This window comes from Bubalus kerabau, chromosome 18 (genome assembly GCF_029407905.1).
Source record: "Bubalus kerabau isolate K-KA32 ecotype Philippines breed swamp buffalo chromosome 18, PCC_UOA_SB_1v2, whole genome shotgun sequence".
Lineage (NCBI taxonomy): Eukaryota > Metazoa > Chordata > Mammalia > Artiodactyla > Bovidae > Bubalus > Bubalus kerabau.
The window spans coordinates 68505401-68523540 of NC_073641.1; the positions used below are offsets into that span (position 1 = coordinate 68505401).

Sequence of the window (18140 nt, forward strand, 5' to 3'; positions counted from 1 at the left end):
GACGGACGGGGGGCCCTGGGGCGCCAGGCCAGGCCAAGGCCAACCCAGGACAACAAGAGGGCCAGGCCAGAAGGCTCTGCAGCTCAGGAATCGTCAACTCTGTCACCCAGGTCCATGCAAATTCAGCTCTTGGCAGAAGCAAGCTTTCGGACTTCCCTGGTGGTCCAGTGGTTAAGAATCTGCCCGCTGATGCAGGGCCCATGGGTTTGACCCCTGGTCCAGGAAGACCCCACATGCAGCAGGGCAACTAAGCCTGTAGACCACATGACAGAAGCCAGGCACCTGAGAGCCAGCGCTCCACGAGGAGTAGCCCCTTGCTGGCCACAACGAGAGAACGCACTCTCTCAGCAACAAAGATCCAGCACGGCCAAAAATAATTTTATTATTTTTTTTTTTAAAAGCAAGCTTTCTCTCTCCTTCCCTTCAGAGATCTGTCCTGGGATGACTCACACAGAACTGCGTGCAGCCGACGTCCAAACACCTGAACTGAAGGGAAGCAGAGGTGCCTCTGTGCAGATCAGGGGAAGCGCCTCTTCCCCCCTGGCAGACCAAACCCAACCATACTGCACACGCCAACCAAGGGCCCTGGGGCTCCGAGTGGCCCAAGAATCACAACCATCTCCTCTTCCTCACAGAAGAAAGCAAGAGGTCAGATATCAGAAGCTCTTAATTAATCATGGCAGAGGCAGTTAATTTAAGGCATGTCTTCTCAAACCCACTGCGAGAACAAAAAAGACATGCTAACATGATTTCTACACAGAAAACACTGGTAAGACACCTGAGAGCTTCCCACAGACCAAGACGAAGCCAACCTCAGCATTTCACAGACGTGTGAGCAGAGATTCCGGTGGTTACAACTGCTCAGAACCATCGCTCTGCCGGGATGCACCACAGCCACCAGCTGGAGTAAGCCAGCAAGGAACTCCCTCTCACTAAGCAAGTCCTCAACCCGTCACGGGGCGCAAATGACCAGCGGGGCTCAGCCTCCTGACACTGGGGTCCTGAGGAGCCTGCATGCCCTCCAGGACCCACAGTCTGGAGGAGCTCACAGCCAAGGGGCTGCCAGGGCAAACAGTGCCAAGAAGACCCCTGGCTGAGCCACACGCAACAGCTCGGGACCCCGCCACCCAGCCCTGCATGGCAGTCGCAGCACAGGCCCTTCAGGCCGCAGGGCTCAGAGGGAACTGCCCAGCCCTGCTCCTGGCTCCAGAAGCTGGATCATTTCTCAGATGGAGACAGCTACATCTTCTGTCCTATTTCCAGATGTGCTTACACTCACGAAGGTAAGCTGGGTAATCTTCTGGGCAGCAATACGGTTAAGAGTCTAAGAAGAGGACTACTCTGGGAGACTGCACAGTACTGTCTGCATTGCCCACATTTTCACTAGTGTCTCCCAAGTAGTCTTTGTTGTTGTTCAGCTGCCAGTTAGGGTTCAGCTCTTTGTGACCCCGTGGACTGCGGCTGCCAGGTTTCCCTGGCCTTCACTGTCTCCCAGAGCTTGCTCAAACTCATGTCCATCGAGTCAGTGATGCCAGTCAACCATCTCATCCTCTGTCGCCCCCTTCTCCTCCTGCTCTCAATCTTTCCCAGCATCAGGGTCTTTTCCAATGAGTCCACCCTTCCTATCAGGTAGCCAAAATATTGGAGCTTCAGCATCAGTCCTTCCAGTGAATATTCAGGACTGATTTCCTTTAGGATTGACTGGTTTGATCTCCGTGCTCTCCGTGATCTCCTTGGACTCTCAAGAGTCTTTTTCAGCACCACAATTCGAAAGCATCGATTCTTTGGCACTCAGCCTTCTTTATCGTGGAACTCTCACATCCATACATGACAACTGGAAAAACCAAAACTTTGATTATATGAACCTTTGTCAGCAAAGTGATGTCTCTGCTTTTTAATACACTGTCTAGGTTTGTCATAGCTTTTCCTCCAAGGAGCAAGCATCTTTTAATTTCATACCTGCAGTTACTGTACACAGTGATTGTGGAGCCCAAGAAAACGAGATCTCCCATTGCTTCCACTTTTTCACCATGTATTTGCTATAAAATGATGGGACAGGGTGCCATTACAGTCTTTTAGGCAAATATTATTTGATCAGGACTCAAACCCACAGCCTTGCAGCTCATGATCCTGACCTTCAGCCACAGGCTGGGGAATCACGCTCAGCAAGTCACCCAACACACAGACACAGGCAGAAATATGCACAACAGGCTTTTATAACAAGTGAGAAGGTGTGTGTATCTATTCCTAGTTATTTGAAAAACAATGTACATTAATTTCCATCCTGAAAAACTGTTTAAAAGAGCTTTTTGAGACAGGAGGAGCCATTTATATAGAGTTAGATTTAAACAAACATACAAAATGACCCATTTGTGACACATTTAAAGCAGCATTAAAAAATAAGAGAGAACTATGTTAAAAACAGAAAAGTAGCATCGGTCGTTTTTTTCCTTATTTTCCAAATCTCTTCAGGAACTATTGTACTGCTTTTATAATTGAAGCCAAGAGAAAGCGTCCCCATGCAGGGTTAGTGACTGACTTTACTCCAAAGACCAAAGTCAGACACTGCTGAGCTTCACTTCTCTTCAGGAGGGCCGCCTTCAGCCTTCACATTAAGGCCAAACCCACGCACGCGCTCCCTCTGGCTGGGCCCTTGCCCGGCACCCTGGGGGCCCAGGGGCCTCCTGCTGTGCTCATCTCCAACGCCGTGCAGCCCTAGAGCTCTGGTTAAAGTACACCCAGGTCACTGGCTTATTAGCAGAGAGACAGGGCTTCTAAGAAAGCCAACCTACAAGCCCAGAACCACCTCTGCAGACGTGGATGACTGACCGGAGGGGACCAGTGAGGAAGGGGATGTCTACCACCCCTGCTGGTCTTTCTGGCCACTCCATACCAGGGACTGCGACTGGCTCCCCGCTGGCCGGCTCCTGTCAACAGTGCTGCTGCCAGAGGGCTGTGCCCGGTGGGACTCAGGCTACATGCAGATGTCACATGTGTGCTCTGTCGTGTCTGGGTCTATGGGACCCCGTGGACTGCAGCCCACCAGGCTCCTCTGTCCATGGGATATCCCAGGCAAGAATACTGGAGCAGGTTGCCATTTCCTCCTCCAGGAGATCTTCCCAAATTAGAAACTGCTAAAATTCACTAGCAATGTTATCATATCAGTATTCTTACTAGGCAGACAGGAACTGACACGCTCACCTGCCTGCTGGGGCCACTCACCTGTGACACACGTTACGAGACAACCCTCAGAAGCCCTCCCCCTCCCACCTTACAGATGCTCAGAGGCTGGCATCCAGCCCAAGCCTCGCAGCCCACACGGAACCTGCTGGCAGGAACCCGAGGTTCACGTGTCTCTGCCCGTGCTGCTGCGAGAGCCCCCTGGAGCCTCTGCGCTCCCCAGCACGCCCCCCCGCCTCTTGCAGACCTCTGCCCAGCCAGCTGCTCCGTCCCCGACCACTGGGCAGCGACGCCAGACACCGTGTGTGCCTCTCCCCAGAGAACGCTGTGTGGCACACCTGATGGAGGGCGTTGCCAACCACCATGCACGTCCCCGGGACCCAGGGGGGCCCTGGGTGAGCCTGAGCCCGCTCCCGGCAGACCATGGACGTGACCACGCGGGCGCCTGTCACCGCCAGGCGCCTGTGCGCTGCTGGCCGCACGAGAGCCAAGTCTCCCCACACACCCGGGTGTCAGCACTTCTCAAAGTCCACTGTAATTAAAGCTGCTTAATTTCACGGTATCCAGTATTTGTGTATACATCAAAGTCAAGTGTGACCTATGATACCAGAAGAATAAAAACATAACTTTTAACTATCAAATGTTTACCTTTCATTCAATCGGCAAAAGGTCTCGACATGTGCAGAGCAGGCAGTAAATCATTTATTCCAGTTCTGCCCGGCATGACTGAGACATGTCCATCTCTCGAGTCTCAGGATCGGGCCTGGGGTTTTGGCTCAAGACACCAGCAAAAGCACATGCCAACCTCCCAAGGCCCCCCCAAGACGACCAGGAAAACATTTTACTTTTAGAAAAGGGGGACAACACAACAATGCTGAAAACTAGTAAAAACAGACAGGCAGGCAGGCAGGCAGGGAGCACAAAACACAGAACTCACTGGCCCCGAAGCTTTAAGTCCACACTGAAGACCAGAAAGCAGACGCGAGTCATCGTCTGGCTCCTTCGGCCAACCCCGGCGGAGCAGGCTCTGACCCCAGCTACACAGAGCGCCAGACAGAGAAAAGCAGGCCCTCGTCTCGTGGAGCTGGGTCAGGGGCCGTGGAGGAGGAAGCCAAGCAAGCAACTAAACCAACCTGAAGCACAGCACACCCTGCAGAGATTCCAGACGGTGGCCATGGTCAACGTCACGGCTACTCCACGGTGTGGGGTCAGGGGCAGCCTCCCAATGAGCTGGTGCGAGAGCTAGGACAGAGGGCAAGACGCAGCCAGACGTTCAAAGATCAGGGCAGCCCTGGAGGCCAGAGGAACCTGGCACCGCCTGGAGCACAGAGAGCCTGGGGCCGACATGCCAGCAGCGAGGGCCGGCCACCCCTGGGCTGACCCCACCTCAGAGCAGACGGACGTCAGGCCTGGAGACCCCCCATGAAAGCACGGGAGCTGGGCCCCAAGAAACCGAGCTCTTCAGGGAACAGGCTTCAAGCCCCAAAAGGTGGCCCACAGACTTGCCCCAAGACTCTCCTCTCCACCCAGGGGCCACGGGTCCCAGAGAGCCCGCCGAAGGCACAGCAGCCCCTCCGGCCTGCAGCTGGCCGGAAAGGGAACATTCCAGGGGAGTGGGAGGGCTCAGACACCCTCATGCCGCATCCTCAGGGACCGCAGCCCAAGACCACGGCAGAGCAAACCGAGAGGCAGAGACCAGGGTGCCGAAGGTCACCAGGACGGCAACCCAGTGCAGGAGTGGACGCCGGCTGGGGCCAGGAAAACTCGCTCCCGTGCCTCATGCTATGGAAAACCTAGCTAAGAATGTGGCCATAAACACGGGGCGAAAGGAGGGTGAGGAGCCACGGGGAGCACAGGGGAGCCACTGCAGCAACGGCCTGGGAAGGGCCAGTTTAAGGAGGGCGGACAGAGAGGGGAAAGAGAGAAGGCAGGCTGTCCACGTGGAGAAGGTGCAAGACTCCCGCCAACAGGAAGATGAAACCAACAAGCACCCAGCCCCGAAAGTCAAGGCAGAGCCTGGTCTGCGGATGGCAGGGCGGCTGCAAGAAGGTCTGAGGCGGGCCCCTGCCGCAGAAAGGACCAGGTAAGGACGGGAGACAGGCTCGGACAGGCGGGCATCCAGAAGCAACCAGCGTCCCTGCGCGGAGCTCTGTCCTGCCTCAGATCTCTGACAACACCGAGAGACGGTGGGCAGCACACTGAGGACACGACGCTGGCCCCCGACATGCTTTGGGGAGCACGTGCCCACAAGCTCTCCTGTACACCAGACTGGTGTAGGCCCCAGCCCGTGGAGCGGCCAGGGGCTGTGGGCCAGGGGGAGCGAGGGCTCAGAGCCCAACCAGCGCCAGTGCTCACACGCAGGGTAGCCCCACAAAGACGCCCGCCAGAACGTGGAAAGCTGGTGGCGTGCAGGGACAGCCTGGTGCCCAGCACGACGTCTGCACAAGTGCAGAATCGAGGCTGAGCGACTGCAGACTGCAGGGTCGGGGCAGGACCCCCGCCACTCTGGGCCTGTTTACCCCGGAAAACACGGGGCTGCTGACGGCACCCCCAATGCGGCATCATCATGAAGATTCAACAAGTCCACAGTGTTCAGAACGGGGCCTGGCACTCAGGAGGAGCTCAATAAACGAAGGCAGTGATCACAGTGACGCAACAAGACACCAACGCCTAACGCACAGTGACAGACAATGGCGCCCATGTCAGGAGCTGGGGACAGACTGAGGGCCGTGTCGTGGGCCCCACAGATGGGCGCCTTACACGACTCTGGGCGTGGCAAGCCCAGCACCTGCTCCCCGCACATCTGGGAGACAGTGAGGGCCTCATCTGGGCGTGCGAACTACCAACTCTCAGTGTCCACACGGTGGAGACAGAACAAGGGAACACGGTCCTCTTCCCATAAGGGCAGTCATCCCACGATGAGGCCCCACGTGCCCTCATCTGAGCCCATCACCCGCAAAGACTCCACCTCTTACCACCACCACACCGCATGCCCCAGGGCTTCAACACATGACTGGCGGGAGGCAACTCCCCAGCATGGGCTCACAGCTCTATGTGGCAGCAAGCAAACGCAAGTGATTTTATTAAAACTTTTTACTCTAGGGCTTTCCTGGTGGCTCAGTGGTAAAGAATCCACCTGCCCACACAGGGGACACGGGTTCGACCCCTGACCAGTGAAGATCCTACGTGCCCACGCCTCAAGCAACGAATCCCACGCACCACAACCACGAAGCCAGCGCTCTAGAACCCGTGTTCCAGAACAAGAGAAGCCGCGACAAGCATCGCAACTAGAGAGGAGCCCTGCCAGCCACAACTAGAGAAAAACCTCACGTAGCAACGAAGACCGAGCAAAAAAAATTTAAAAAAAAAAACCTTTACTCCAACTTTTCTTTACACTTAGCCACATAAGGTTTTCATCATCTTTTTCATATTCTTTGTCTCCACAAGAGCTCTTAGAAACTATTATTCTATTTGATAGTGAATCCTACTTTCGCTTTCAAGCAAAATTAATAATTCAGTAAATTGTATTTAAGGAACACTGAAGTACGTTTGCTGATAATGCCATGTGTCCATCCAAACGGGACTTAGAGAGATGTCCACAAAGGCAGTCACCTGAGGGCCGGTGGATATTTCCCGGGGGTAGGCTTGAGTGATTTTAAGCTTTTTACTTTTTACCAAAAAACATACACAAATCTGTTTTATAAAACCAATACCGTTATTTAAGTCAGCCTACAGCACGCTCAGATTCAGTGGCTTGAGCCTCATGCCCTCTCCTCCTCCTGGAGAGGTGGGGGCTCGGGAGGCCCACGATGATTAATAAATACCACAACACGCACTGAGGACCACTGCCATCCCTGCAGCAAAGGCCCAGCTGCCCTGTCCAGCTGCCCCGGGGACGGAGTCATCTTCCCCAGCCCCGCCCTCTACTTACTTCCCACGGGCTTACTCTAAAACCCATCTTGAGAGGCCAATTCTGCAAGCTCTCCTTCACTCCAGGCCTTAACCTGTGACAATACTCACAGGTCCCCGGTCTCTGGAATTTGGACTCAGCTCTGTATTCTTATCTCTAACCTTCACCTTGCACTGAGGTTTGTACGTCGGTCCCTCATGAGTCAGTCTTTGACAGAGACACCTACTCTTCAGACAGATTCATCATCCACTTTTTTCCAAGAGATAACTTGTAACAATACTTCAGAATCCCTTTGCATTTCACAAGCCAGGCAAAGTATCCTCTTTCCTATATTTCAGTCATTTCCAGAGTTATACCTCAAGTTTTTAACCTGTCTGCTTAAATTCAGAGGAGATGCCAATAACAGAATACTCTCTGTGCGCTGCACCAAGGCTCCCCTGACCGTTCACCATGTTCCTTCCTCTTGGCCTTCCCGAGGGCACCAACCCCTCCCCAGCGGGCAGTGGGGAAGCGGGGTTTCTTGTCCAGCAGGCCTAGGCTGAGGCGCCTGTTCTTTGGCTTTCTAGCTGCACCCTGGGCAAGACGCGTCATCTACCAAAACTTAACCTGCTCTCCACAGTGAGCTCCTACCCAAGGACCTGGGAGGAAGCAGGACAGTGAGAGCAGCCTCAACACCGAAGCGGCCGGAGGCACACGCTCGCCAGCCCTGCTTTTCCATCTTTCGGTTGTCTTCCAGAAGAACCGAAGTCAACAGCTCCTCAAACCCTTCACTGTTCATAAACCCCAAGCTCTAAGAACAATCCCAATGGCAGAAGTCCTGCGGCCTTCCCCAGGCAGTTCTAGAATGCCTGGGGGAAGGGGAACTCCTCGGACCTCAGAGGCCGGAAGGGCCCCCCCCCAGGTCCCCCAGCTCTGTCACTGGTCATCAGACCTTCAAAGTCCTGAGGGGTGGAGGGCCTGGGTCCCCGTCCCCTGGTCTGCCCTCTCCAGGAAAGCGAAACAGCAGATGACCCTCAACAGACATACCGCAACCAGGTCTGCAGAGCTGCGAGCTCCAGCCCAGTCTCTGGCCATCTCCCCAGGGTCAGCGCCAGACTGACAGTCCCACGGGCAGCACCTCTGGCCAGATCACATCGGCCTGGGCAGGCTGTACTTTTCTGTCTACACAACAGGAGAAGGCTTACAGGGAGAAACCTGTGGGGCGGGCGGGGGGAGGTGGGGTGGCGAGACCACCCGGCGGAAGAGACTGGGATGCGGGAGACCACCGCCCACCTGCTGGAGCAGACCCCCCGGCCGTCGGGGTCCTCTGCCAGGAACCCGGTTTATGCTTCCTGCGCTCCGCAGACAGCAGCCCTGGGAAAGAAATTCCTCTATAAACTCAGAGACACCGTTTCCGGGGCTTCCCGGTGGTACCTTGGTGAGCAGCATGGCCTCTGTTGGTGTCATGGTGTGATTTAGGCAGCAGTTACTGAATCAAGCACCATGTTTTGAGTAAAGAATCTGAAGTTACTGCAGTTCAGTGCTGTCCAACGTAAAGCTGTTTAAATGTTAAGTAAATTCAAGTACGATGAAAACCCAGCACCTCAGCCCTGTGTCAGTGGGTCAGTGGCCCGCACGCTGGGCAGCACTGAACCAGGCCCCGTCCTCACGAACGTCCTGTGGGCGGCGCAGCCCCAGTTCTGACCCACCCGGACCCTCACCCCGCTTTCTTGCACAACACACAGCTGCTGTTCAGTCTCAAGTCGTGACACGACCCAGAGCACATGCTAAAGGCTGCAAGGAGCTCAGAGAAACAGCATAACACCCGCCCCTTCTACTCAAGACAAAACCAAACTCCCAAAGGCTTCTAAGCAAGTTACACAGGGCAGCCCCCACACACCTGGTAAATACACAGAGGACCCTGGAAGCTCTGGAAAAACAGGACACTTAAACCTAGAGGACACAAGACTCAGGCACTGTTTAAATTTTTAAAAGCAGAAAAGTTTGTTGCGATCAAAGGGAGAAAGCGTTTTCCGGCCTGGGGGGGCTGTCCCGGCTGTCCCCGTGGCCCGCCCTGTGCCCTGCAGCCGTCTCTCCAACACAAAGGCTCCGGCCTGAGAGGGAATGCTGCCACTACCCAGTTGGCCGGCTGGCAACAAGAACCACCTAACTTTTGGTTTCGATTTCTCTAGAGAAGAGGGAGGAACGAAACCAGTGGCCTTCCTAATTCCTCCATGTGACAGCTCACCCGCTCGCCTTTTATGTGACAGGCTCAGCGAGGGGCCGGGCCCCCCGCCACAGCGGGAAACACACTGGGAAAACACAGAGGCTCAGAAGTCAGGACCCTCAAAGAAGCCAGTCACGTCCAGACAGGAAAACCAGGCTACCCAAGACAGGGCTAACCCAGTGAGCTCAAGGCCTTGCCCGTGCTTCCCCACGCAGCCACCACCACCAGGCAAATGTTTTGATTTTTCATTTCCTTTTAACTCCTCCACCCTAGCCATTCCTTCTGATTCCCAGGATTCCAGAAATGTTAAGATCTGAAATGCCTTTCAAGGGCTTCCCAGATGGTTCCAGTGGAAAAGAACCTGCCTGCCAATGCAGGAGACATGAGAGACACAAGGTTCAATTCCTGCATGGGAAAGACCCCCTGGAGGAGGGCATAGCAACCCACTCCAGTATTCTTGCCTGGAGAATCCCCACGGACAGAGGAGCCTGGCGGGCTACAGTCCACGGGGTTATAAAGAGCCAGACACAACTGACAGCGTCCGAGCAAGCCAGCGAGTAATGTCAGTGCGATGGTGTTTCTAGCAAAATCCCTTCCAAACGTTAAAAGATAGAAACTACCTACAATCCACCTGTTATCACTTAGGAAGTTCACTCTGATCTCCAACCACACAGAGCTGAAATGGCTATGCACAGCAGCTGACTTGGCAGTTAAAAGGAGCACAAACCCACAAGAAAAGGGCATGGTGCTGATAATTGAAGCCACTCCCCGCCAAGGGGAACCTCCGCGCAGTCCACCTGTGAGTGCAGAGCCACCTCAGGCCGGCATGGGCCCAGCCTCCGCCACCCCTCCCCACAGCAAAGGGAAGCCGGGCCTCGGAAGCCCAGGGCACATGGGACCCGGTTGCAGGATACCCCACTGGGCACCAAGCTTTCTGCCTCCTAGTGTTAGGCATTAATTTAATAATAAGTAAGAGAGATCAGTTAAAAACTAAATGGAGGTGCCTTTCTAACACCAAATAGAATTTTTGTTGAACATTCTGGTTTTCTCATCCTGGATTGAAAAGTGTAAACCTGACTTCCACAACTTTTCAGGAAGGGAGGCAGATACACTGTGATAGATTTTACTTCATTCTGCACTTAAATAACCTCAGTTAGCAATCAAATCTTCAAAAATTCTAAGAAAAACAGTGGAAGTTATTTTTAGCATTTGGTTTATTTCAACTCTGCAGACTTGCCACACCTGCCAGACTCTCTTCCTTTCTTTCTCTCATTCACTTGCTCACTCGCCCACCAGACACACACCAGTGGCTAGACTGTGCCTGGCACTGGGAATGCAGGGTAGGACACAGCCCACTCTCTCCCGAAAGGACACAGGAGAGTCGGCGCCAGTTCTCAAGAGCAGCAATAACTCCACAGGAAAGGGGAGAGCCCTGAGGCGGGGCTTCTGAGCAAGGCACCAGTCCCGGGACCTGGGCTGGGTCTTCTGAAAGCACAGAGGGACCGTGGGGTAATCCAGGGGTGACCAGGCAAGTCATCGGCCACCCCTCCCCGGCGCAGGAAGGGCACCTTCGCTAAGCGAGCCAAGGCAGGACACCTCACACACAGGACTTCTCAATCTCTGAGATTTTTGTATGTCCACAGCATTCACATAAACTCTGCTCAGATAACATATTTTAAGAACAGTCCACATGAGAGAGACACAGACAGGCACTCAGAGCTATGGTCGTGCTGGCTGTCCGAGTTCACTGGTGACAACCAGACCAGAAGACAATCTGCCAGTCATAGTTGACGGGCTAGTGTCCAATCAAAGGAGAGCAGTGTTGGAAAAGAAAAGTGCAGCCCGAGTTCCCAGGCAGACAGGTCTATCTACCAGAGAACACCTCCCCACCCCTACCCCGGAAGATCCAGAACCTGCAGCCCTGAGGAAATGCGCGTGGCTCCTGGGACCACGCTGTATTACTGCGAGCCCTTAACACAGTCCCCTGGTGGGCCTGACCCAACTCCACAAGTCCTTAAAGCAGAAGGCTTCCTGCAGCTGGCAGAGGCTGCCAAAGATTCAAAGCCTGGCAGGTCTGAAGACAGAAGGACCAGGAACAAAAGACACTGGTGGCTTCAAGGAGCTGAAGAGGCCCCAGCTGGCGGCCAGCAAGAAATCAGGGACCTCAGTCCTGCAACCATGAGGGACAATCACTCCGTAACAGGAGTGAGCTCGCAGAGGGCTCCTGAGCCCCAGTGGAGGATGCAGTAGGCAACCCGGGACTTCAGCCCAGCAAGCGCCCGAGTGGAGGAGCCAGCCCCCAGCCCGACCTCCGACCCACAGAGCCTGTGAGACAGTCGGCAAGAGCAGCTCGGCAGCCTGGAGCCCGTGAACGCTTGTCACACAGCAGCAGTGCACCAGGTGTGGCCCTGAAATCTCAGCGTAAGGCGCTGCGCTTTCGGTGCACTGTGGGCGGGTGTCCCGGGCACCTGCCCCGGTTATGCAGCCCGCCCGCCTCCCCTTCCTCTGCTGCCAGACCCCCTCATCTGCCCCGATTATGGAGCCTGCCCACTCCCCTTCCTCTGCTGCGAGACCCCCTCACTTGCCCCGGTTATGCAGCCTGCCCGCCTCCCCTTCCTCTGCTGCCAGACCCCCTCACCTGCCCCGATTATGGAGCCTGCCCGCCTCCCCTTCCTCTGCTGCCAGACCCCCTCGGCAGCCTTAGGAGCGGAGGAACCCTGACGGGCCAGCTGGAGCCTTCTAGACAGGCCGGCAACTGTTCCCAGCAGGCACTGTGGCTTCCAACGACCCGGGGGCTCCCAGGGCTGGGTCAGTCAGCCCTCCTCCCGCACCCCGTAAACTCACGTTCTGGCTGCATCATCAAAATCAGGTTTGTGAACTCGAAAACACAGGTTGGTGTCTGCCTGTTTATGACAACCCTCTTTTACTCCACAACCAAAAAAGCCAAAGCTTAAACCAGAATCACCTTAACAACAGCAGTTTTCAAGGATGACTGCTACCTCTCCTTTCATTCATATGAGCCCACTTAAAACGGGGACCAAAATCACAAATTAAATGGCAAACAAAAGAAAAGTCTGACACTTTACTTTGACAAACAATCTTCAATTAGGAAATCTTTTTAATTTCATGACACTGAAGACTTCCTTTTAGGAGCGCACGTCCCCACCACAGGCCATGTCTCAGCGGCCCGGCCTTGGCGAGGCTTTTCCATCCCACCCTGCCCTCCACACAGGAGCAATCGGGAAGCCTTTTTACAAAACCATCTGAGGGACCCCGTTTCAAAGGCCCCCTCGCCAGCCAGTGTAACAAGCTGCCCCTCCACTGCCAGGGCTCTGTCTTGCCCCTTCCCCGCTCCTCCTTGGCAGCCCCTTCCCTGAGGGTCAGCCCGTCCTTGTTTACCAGTGACCAAGCGCCACCTCCCTGAGCGTCAGAGCCAGCACCCTGAGCGAGATTTCCAATTTCACTCTGCAGAGAGACCAGCCATGGTGCAAGGGGCAGGAAGAGCCATGTGACTGGCACACAGGTGAGTGCCTGCGTGGCAGTGGATTTCATGCATGGCCCGGGCAGTAGCAAACGCATGCCCAGTGTGCATCACCCTTGCTGCCCTCCACAACCAAGGGCCTCTAGGGAATGAACACTGAAAAAAACCAGGCCCAGGTGTGCCACCTTTCGAGGCAGATCTCCAAATACCATTCCTGGGAATCCCAGCACGCTCAGAGGACGACATCAGGACGAGACAAAGGCGGGAGAGCGGAGACAGCCCCAGGCCCACGGCAGTCGTGCTGGGCCTTCCCCTGTGCCCTCCCACCAGTGCCGAGGATGCACCAGGGGAGGCCGCTTGCTGGACCACAGGCTGGGCCAGAGGGAGGGGCAAGGTTGTGACCTCCTCCAGGAGCTGACTCAGGAGAGCGGGGAGAAGGGAACAGGCCTGGGGCAGAAGGAACCGGGCCAGGCCCAGCGGGAGCGGCTGGACACGCCTATGAATGGCACCTGTGGGTGTCTCGGACACTCAGGCTGAGCAGATTCTCTTTGGGGGAACAGAAGACCTTTAAAAATGAAACGTCCAGGGACCTGCGGGGAGGCTGCTGGGTGACCCCGCACACGCAGGCAGGCCAGAGGGGGCAAACTCGGAGCCCGAGCCTGGGCAGGACCTGATGGCAGGCCTCGCCAGCCCTCTTCTCTCATCCCAGGACCTCCTTCCCAGGGGCCCACAGGGCACCAGGCGGGATGTGAGAGCGGAACTGGGGCCCATACCTCGACTTGCTATGCAGGACTTTTCTTTACCTTGAAACTGAGGTTTCTGAAGCTGCTGAGGCTGACCCGGGGAAAGTAACAAAGCTCAGCGGGGTCAGGAGGTGAGGGCCAGTGAAGCAGGGCAGGCAGAGGCCAGGTCACAGGGGCCCTGAGCCCGTCCGCCACCTGCCTGCATCCCCAGGTCAGCAGCCCAGGCAGAGCACCCCTCCCACTGCCCACACGGTTCCCCAAAGACTGAGATTCAACCAAAGAAACAGACTAAGAACTAGAGGCAATGCCAGCTGCAAGAGAAACATTTGACCTTCTCCACACTGAAGTTCTCACCCTCATTCCCATCTGCTTTCACATGCTGTTTCTTCATCTTCCTAGAGGAGGAAGACAGGCTGGCCATCTCTCAAGGCAGCCATCAGGCTGAATTCCCAAGGGCAAAAAGCTCCCCAAGAAAGAAGGGTGGTGCCGGCTGCTACAGGGGCTGCCAGGCAGAGGCCCAATGGGGTTCAGTGGAGGCCACTCAAACTCCCGCCACACCAGCAAGTGCGAACCCTTTCTGGAGGGCTGCAGACACCATCCTTCCAGAAATGCTGTCCGGAGACAAGGGCTGAGCAACTTCTCGTCAACAAGAGTCTCGTCTGCTGGGAGGACTAGCGGCTCTCTGACCTCAGTTCTTTTCCTTTCTAAGCCACAAGGGAGAGACCTTCTGGTGGCCTTCCTCATCACTCCAGAGAAGCTGGTGGCCAGGAGCAAGCTCCAGACACAGTTCTTTCTCCACACCAAAAGGTGAGTTCCCAGAAGCCCAGCAGACCGGCGGACATGACTGACCATCGGGGAGGCATCCCTCCTCCCCCCACAGGCGAACCCCCCAGCTGGACCACTGCTGGGGTGCACTCCGCCTCCTCTCTGCCCTTCTAAAGCGGCAGTCCGCTAGGATTCAGAGCAGGGAACCAGGTGCTGGACACTCGCCCTTCCAGGCACAGGGTAGGCAATCCAAGCAGTCTCCTCCTCTAGGCAGGGATGGAAGAGAGTGGACAGACCCAGGGCCTCCCACAGAGTCCGGCAAGGAAAGGGGAAAAATACAAAGAGGGAAAAAACCCACCTATTTAACGGGCTGAAAGGCAGAACACCTGGCGGCTTGGGAGCCCACTCTTCAGCCCTGCACCATGCGGAGCTGCGTTCTAACGGGCTGGTGAGGGTGGAGGAGGCAGGCCCCCGGGAGCGGAGACCCCAGGAAGAGCCTGGAGGGGCAGGCAGGGCGTCCGCTCCGCCTCTAACCTAAGGGGAGCGAGGGAGGTGTGCAGGGGGCGGGCCAAGGGGCCTGACTGAACCTCACTAGAGAGGACGACAGCCCACGAAAGGGGCCCCCGAGTCAGCATCCCAGAGCCGTGTCCCACACCGGTCCCTCCCCCAGATGACAGCACAGCACCTGGCAGGTCGCGGGCTCCTTAAGGAAAGTGACAGCAACCCATGTGCCCAGGCTTACCAGAAACTACAGGCGAGGACACCGCTTGCAGAGCCTGAGCAGGTCCCACAAGAGCATCACACCCGGAGCTCTACAGGTGAAGACCACACGCCCTCCTGTTTTCCTAGGGCTCAGACACAGTCAATTCCCAGGGGAGACAGGCTGGAAACGTACAGCCACCCCTACCACCTCTGCTCAGAAAGTTCCACAAGTAACAACTGGAGGGAGACAGGAAGAGGAGGTGGGACTCCTACTTGGGGCTGAAGTACTAGCTCAAACTGAAAGTCGATCAGTCGTGTCAGACTCTTTGCCACCCTGTGGACTACACAGTCCATGGAATTCTCCAGGCCAGAATACTGGAGGGGGTAGCCTTTCCCTTCTCCAGGGGATCTTCCCAACCCAGGGATCGAACCCAGGTCTCCTGCATTACACGCAGATTCTTTACCAGCTGGGCCACCAAGGAAACTCAAGAATACTGGAGTGGGTAACCTTTCCCTTCTCCAGAGGATCTTCCAGACCCAGGAATCGAACCGGGGTCTCCTGCACTGCAGGCAGATTCTTTACCAGCTCAAGTACCAGGGAAGCCCTAACTCAAAGACTTCAGGAATTTCTGAAAGTAACTTGCTTCCAACCCACACCAGGTGAAACAAGCTGCAGAAAGAGCAGCTATTACTGTGTATCACACACGCTTTAAAGTAGTATCAACTTAGGTTTCACAACACACTTCAAAAGAGAATAAACAGACCTACGAGATAAACTGTTACTTTTACAAATAATCCAAATACCAAGCAACTGTGGGATTTATAAAACTAATATTTTACAACCTTAACACCCTGAAAGATCTTTAGGTGACCTTTAAATCAGCTAACTGTACAAGAAAGTTTATAACTTAAATCCTAAAATGCTGATAAAAAAACCTGCCTACTGATACCTTGTTTCCAGGTGCTCAGAAAAGCGTAGGAAGGGTTAGGTGAAGTAGCACTCACACCTCAGACAGTCTCACCTGGGACAGCTCCCCCACACACACCCATCTTCCTCACAGGTCCTGGCCTCTGTAATTGCTCTAACCGTAAAAGGAACTTCTAATCCCCATTAGGCTGATGTGGAAATACTTAAAATAGAGATGACACTTCCCAGAGAATAACCAATTGCTACAAGCGTTTTTTACTTTTTCTGAACACTACTAACTTATTAAAAAAAAAAAAAAACTGCAGAAGACGCTATTTGGCAATTTCGGCACAATATTAAAGCCCCTTCACGAGAAAGTGGTTTCTAAGTTCGCTGTTGGTTAAACTGTATCGCTACCGAAAAATCTAGTCCTGTTCTAAACGGACTTTCGCGGGGGGGGGGGGGGGGGGGGGGGGGGGGAGGGGGCGGTAAAAAAGTTAACATTTAACCAACATTTGCCTTCAACTTGATTCAAGTTCCCGACAATACTAAAAAGCCTCTGCAAGTTAACATAAAACACCCCTCTGCGTCCCACTTGACAAAAGGTCCCTAACCTGGCAGGGGTAATACTGGAAAGTCTGCGACCTCCTTTCCAGTTTGCTAAGTGGCTTCAGTCGTGTCCGACTCTGCGACCTCATGGACTGTAGCCCGCCGGGCTCCTCTGTCCATGGGGATTCTCCAGCAAAAATACTAGAGTGGGCTGCTGTTTCCTTCACCTTTCCAGTTTAGCCAGCGAGAAAAGGAAAACACCTGCTCGCGCAGAACGCAGCGGGCCCTTTCCCGCACCGTTAGTTCTAGAATCTCGACACACCGCTCGTTTATACTTTGAGTATGAAAATAAGAAACTAAAAAAGCTCCTCGCAGAGTCGGACCTCGGCCTCCGACACCCATCCTCCAAACGAGGTGGGAGTCCCGGGTGGGAACGTTCGATCGCCCGCGGCGCAGCCCTGGGAGGCCCCTCGCGGCCGAGGCCGCCCCCCTGCCCGGCGCCCGGCCGCGCGCACTCACCCCTGGATGCCCGGGCTGTAAGCGCGGCTCTTCCACGGCGTGCCGGGCCGCGGCGCCTGGGGCCCGGGGCCGCCCCCTCCGCTGAGCGCGGCCGCGCGGCTGCCGGACAGCAGGTAGTTCAGGCCGTACGTGCTGGCCTTGTTCTCGCGTTTCCGGCGGCCCGGGTGGAACTGGTGCTGCGGCGGCGGGGAGCCGGCGGGCGCGGGCCCGCGCGGCCCGGCGTGCCCATTGGGGGCGCTCGGGGGGCCGTCCGCGAAGTGGAAGAAGGCGCCGCCGCGGCCGCCGCCCGCCCGGCCGAGCGACGCGCTGCTGGAGGACGACGAGGAGCAGCCGGGGCTCTCGGTGCCCGACTCGGCGTTGGACGAGGAGGACGATGACGAGGACGAGGACGACAGCGACGGCGACTTGTGCAGGCGCCGGGCGCCCTCGGCCGCGGGCCCGAGCGCCGTCAGCAGCGCGGGGGGCAACGCGGCCGCGCCGGGCGCGGGCGGCGGCGGGGGCGGCGGGGGCGACGCGGCGGGCAGCGCGGGCCCCCCTAGGCCGCCGCCGGCGCCCGGCCCGGCAGCCCCCGTCCCCGCCGCGGCCGCCGTGTCCAGCGCCGGCGAGTTGAGGCAGAAGTAGGGCGCGAAGCCCGAGCCGCCGCCGCGGCCCACGCCCTGCGAGGTCTCCCAGATCTGCATCCACAGGGCATTGGCCGGCCCCTTCTGCTCGGGCTGGATCCAGGCCACGCGCGGATCCATCCACGCGCCCGCCCCGCGGGCCCGCGCGCCCGCCCGCCCCGCCCCCGGGCCGCGCCGCGCCGCGCACGGACGGACGGACGGACGGGCGGTCGGACGCACGGGCGGGCGGGCCTGCGCCGAGCCTCGGGCCGGCTCGCGGAGGCGGCTCCCGTCGGGGTCCCGGCTCGCGGCGGCGGTCTCTGAGGAGACGGGGAGCGCCCCGGGCAGGCGGCGGCGGCGGTGCTGCTGGGGCCTGTCAGGCTCCCTTCAGGCGGCGCGGGGGTCGCGGCGGCGTTCCACACGGGCCGGCGGCGGAGGCCATCGAAGGGGGGCGGGCCCAGGCGCCGCGCGGCCCGGGACCCGCTGGAGGGCGGCCGCCGCCGCGAGCCGGGCCCTCAGGCGAGCTCGCGCCGCTAGCTCCGCGTCCCTGCCAGCAGCAGCGGCGGAGGCGGCGGCGAA

The 18140-nt window shown here is 56.8% G+C and overlaps 1 protein-coding gene across 4 annotated transcripts in view; it reads right to left on the minus strand.

Moving 5' to 3' along the window:
• Nucleotides 1-17774, minus strand: part of TENT4A (terminal nucleotidyltransferase 4A) — a 41390-nt gene extending 23616 nt beyond the window's left edge. The window contains exon 1 of one of the 4 annotated variants that reach the window (XR_008704669.1): nucleotides 16963-17774. Coding sequence is in view for 2 of the 4 variants with exons in the window: in XM_055554490.1 (XP_055410465.1) it covers nucleotides 16963-17702 (740 nt within the window). In the remaining 2 variants the exon portion in view is untranslated. The remainder of the gene's footprint in view (nucleotides 1-16962) is intronic. The other 3 variants (XR_008704668.1, XM_055554490.1, XM_055554489.1) reach the window with 3 other exon arrangements.
• Between the last annotated feature and the right edge of the window lie 366 nt (nucleotides 17775-18140).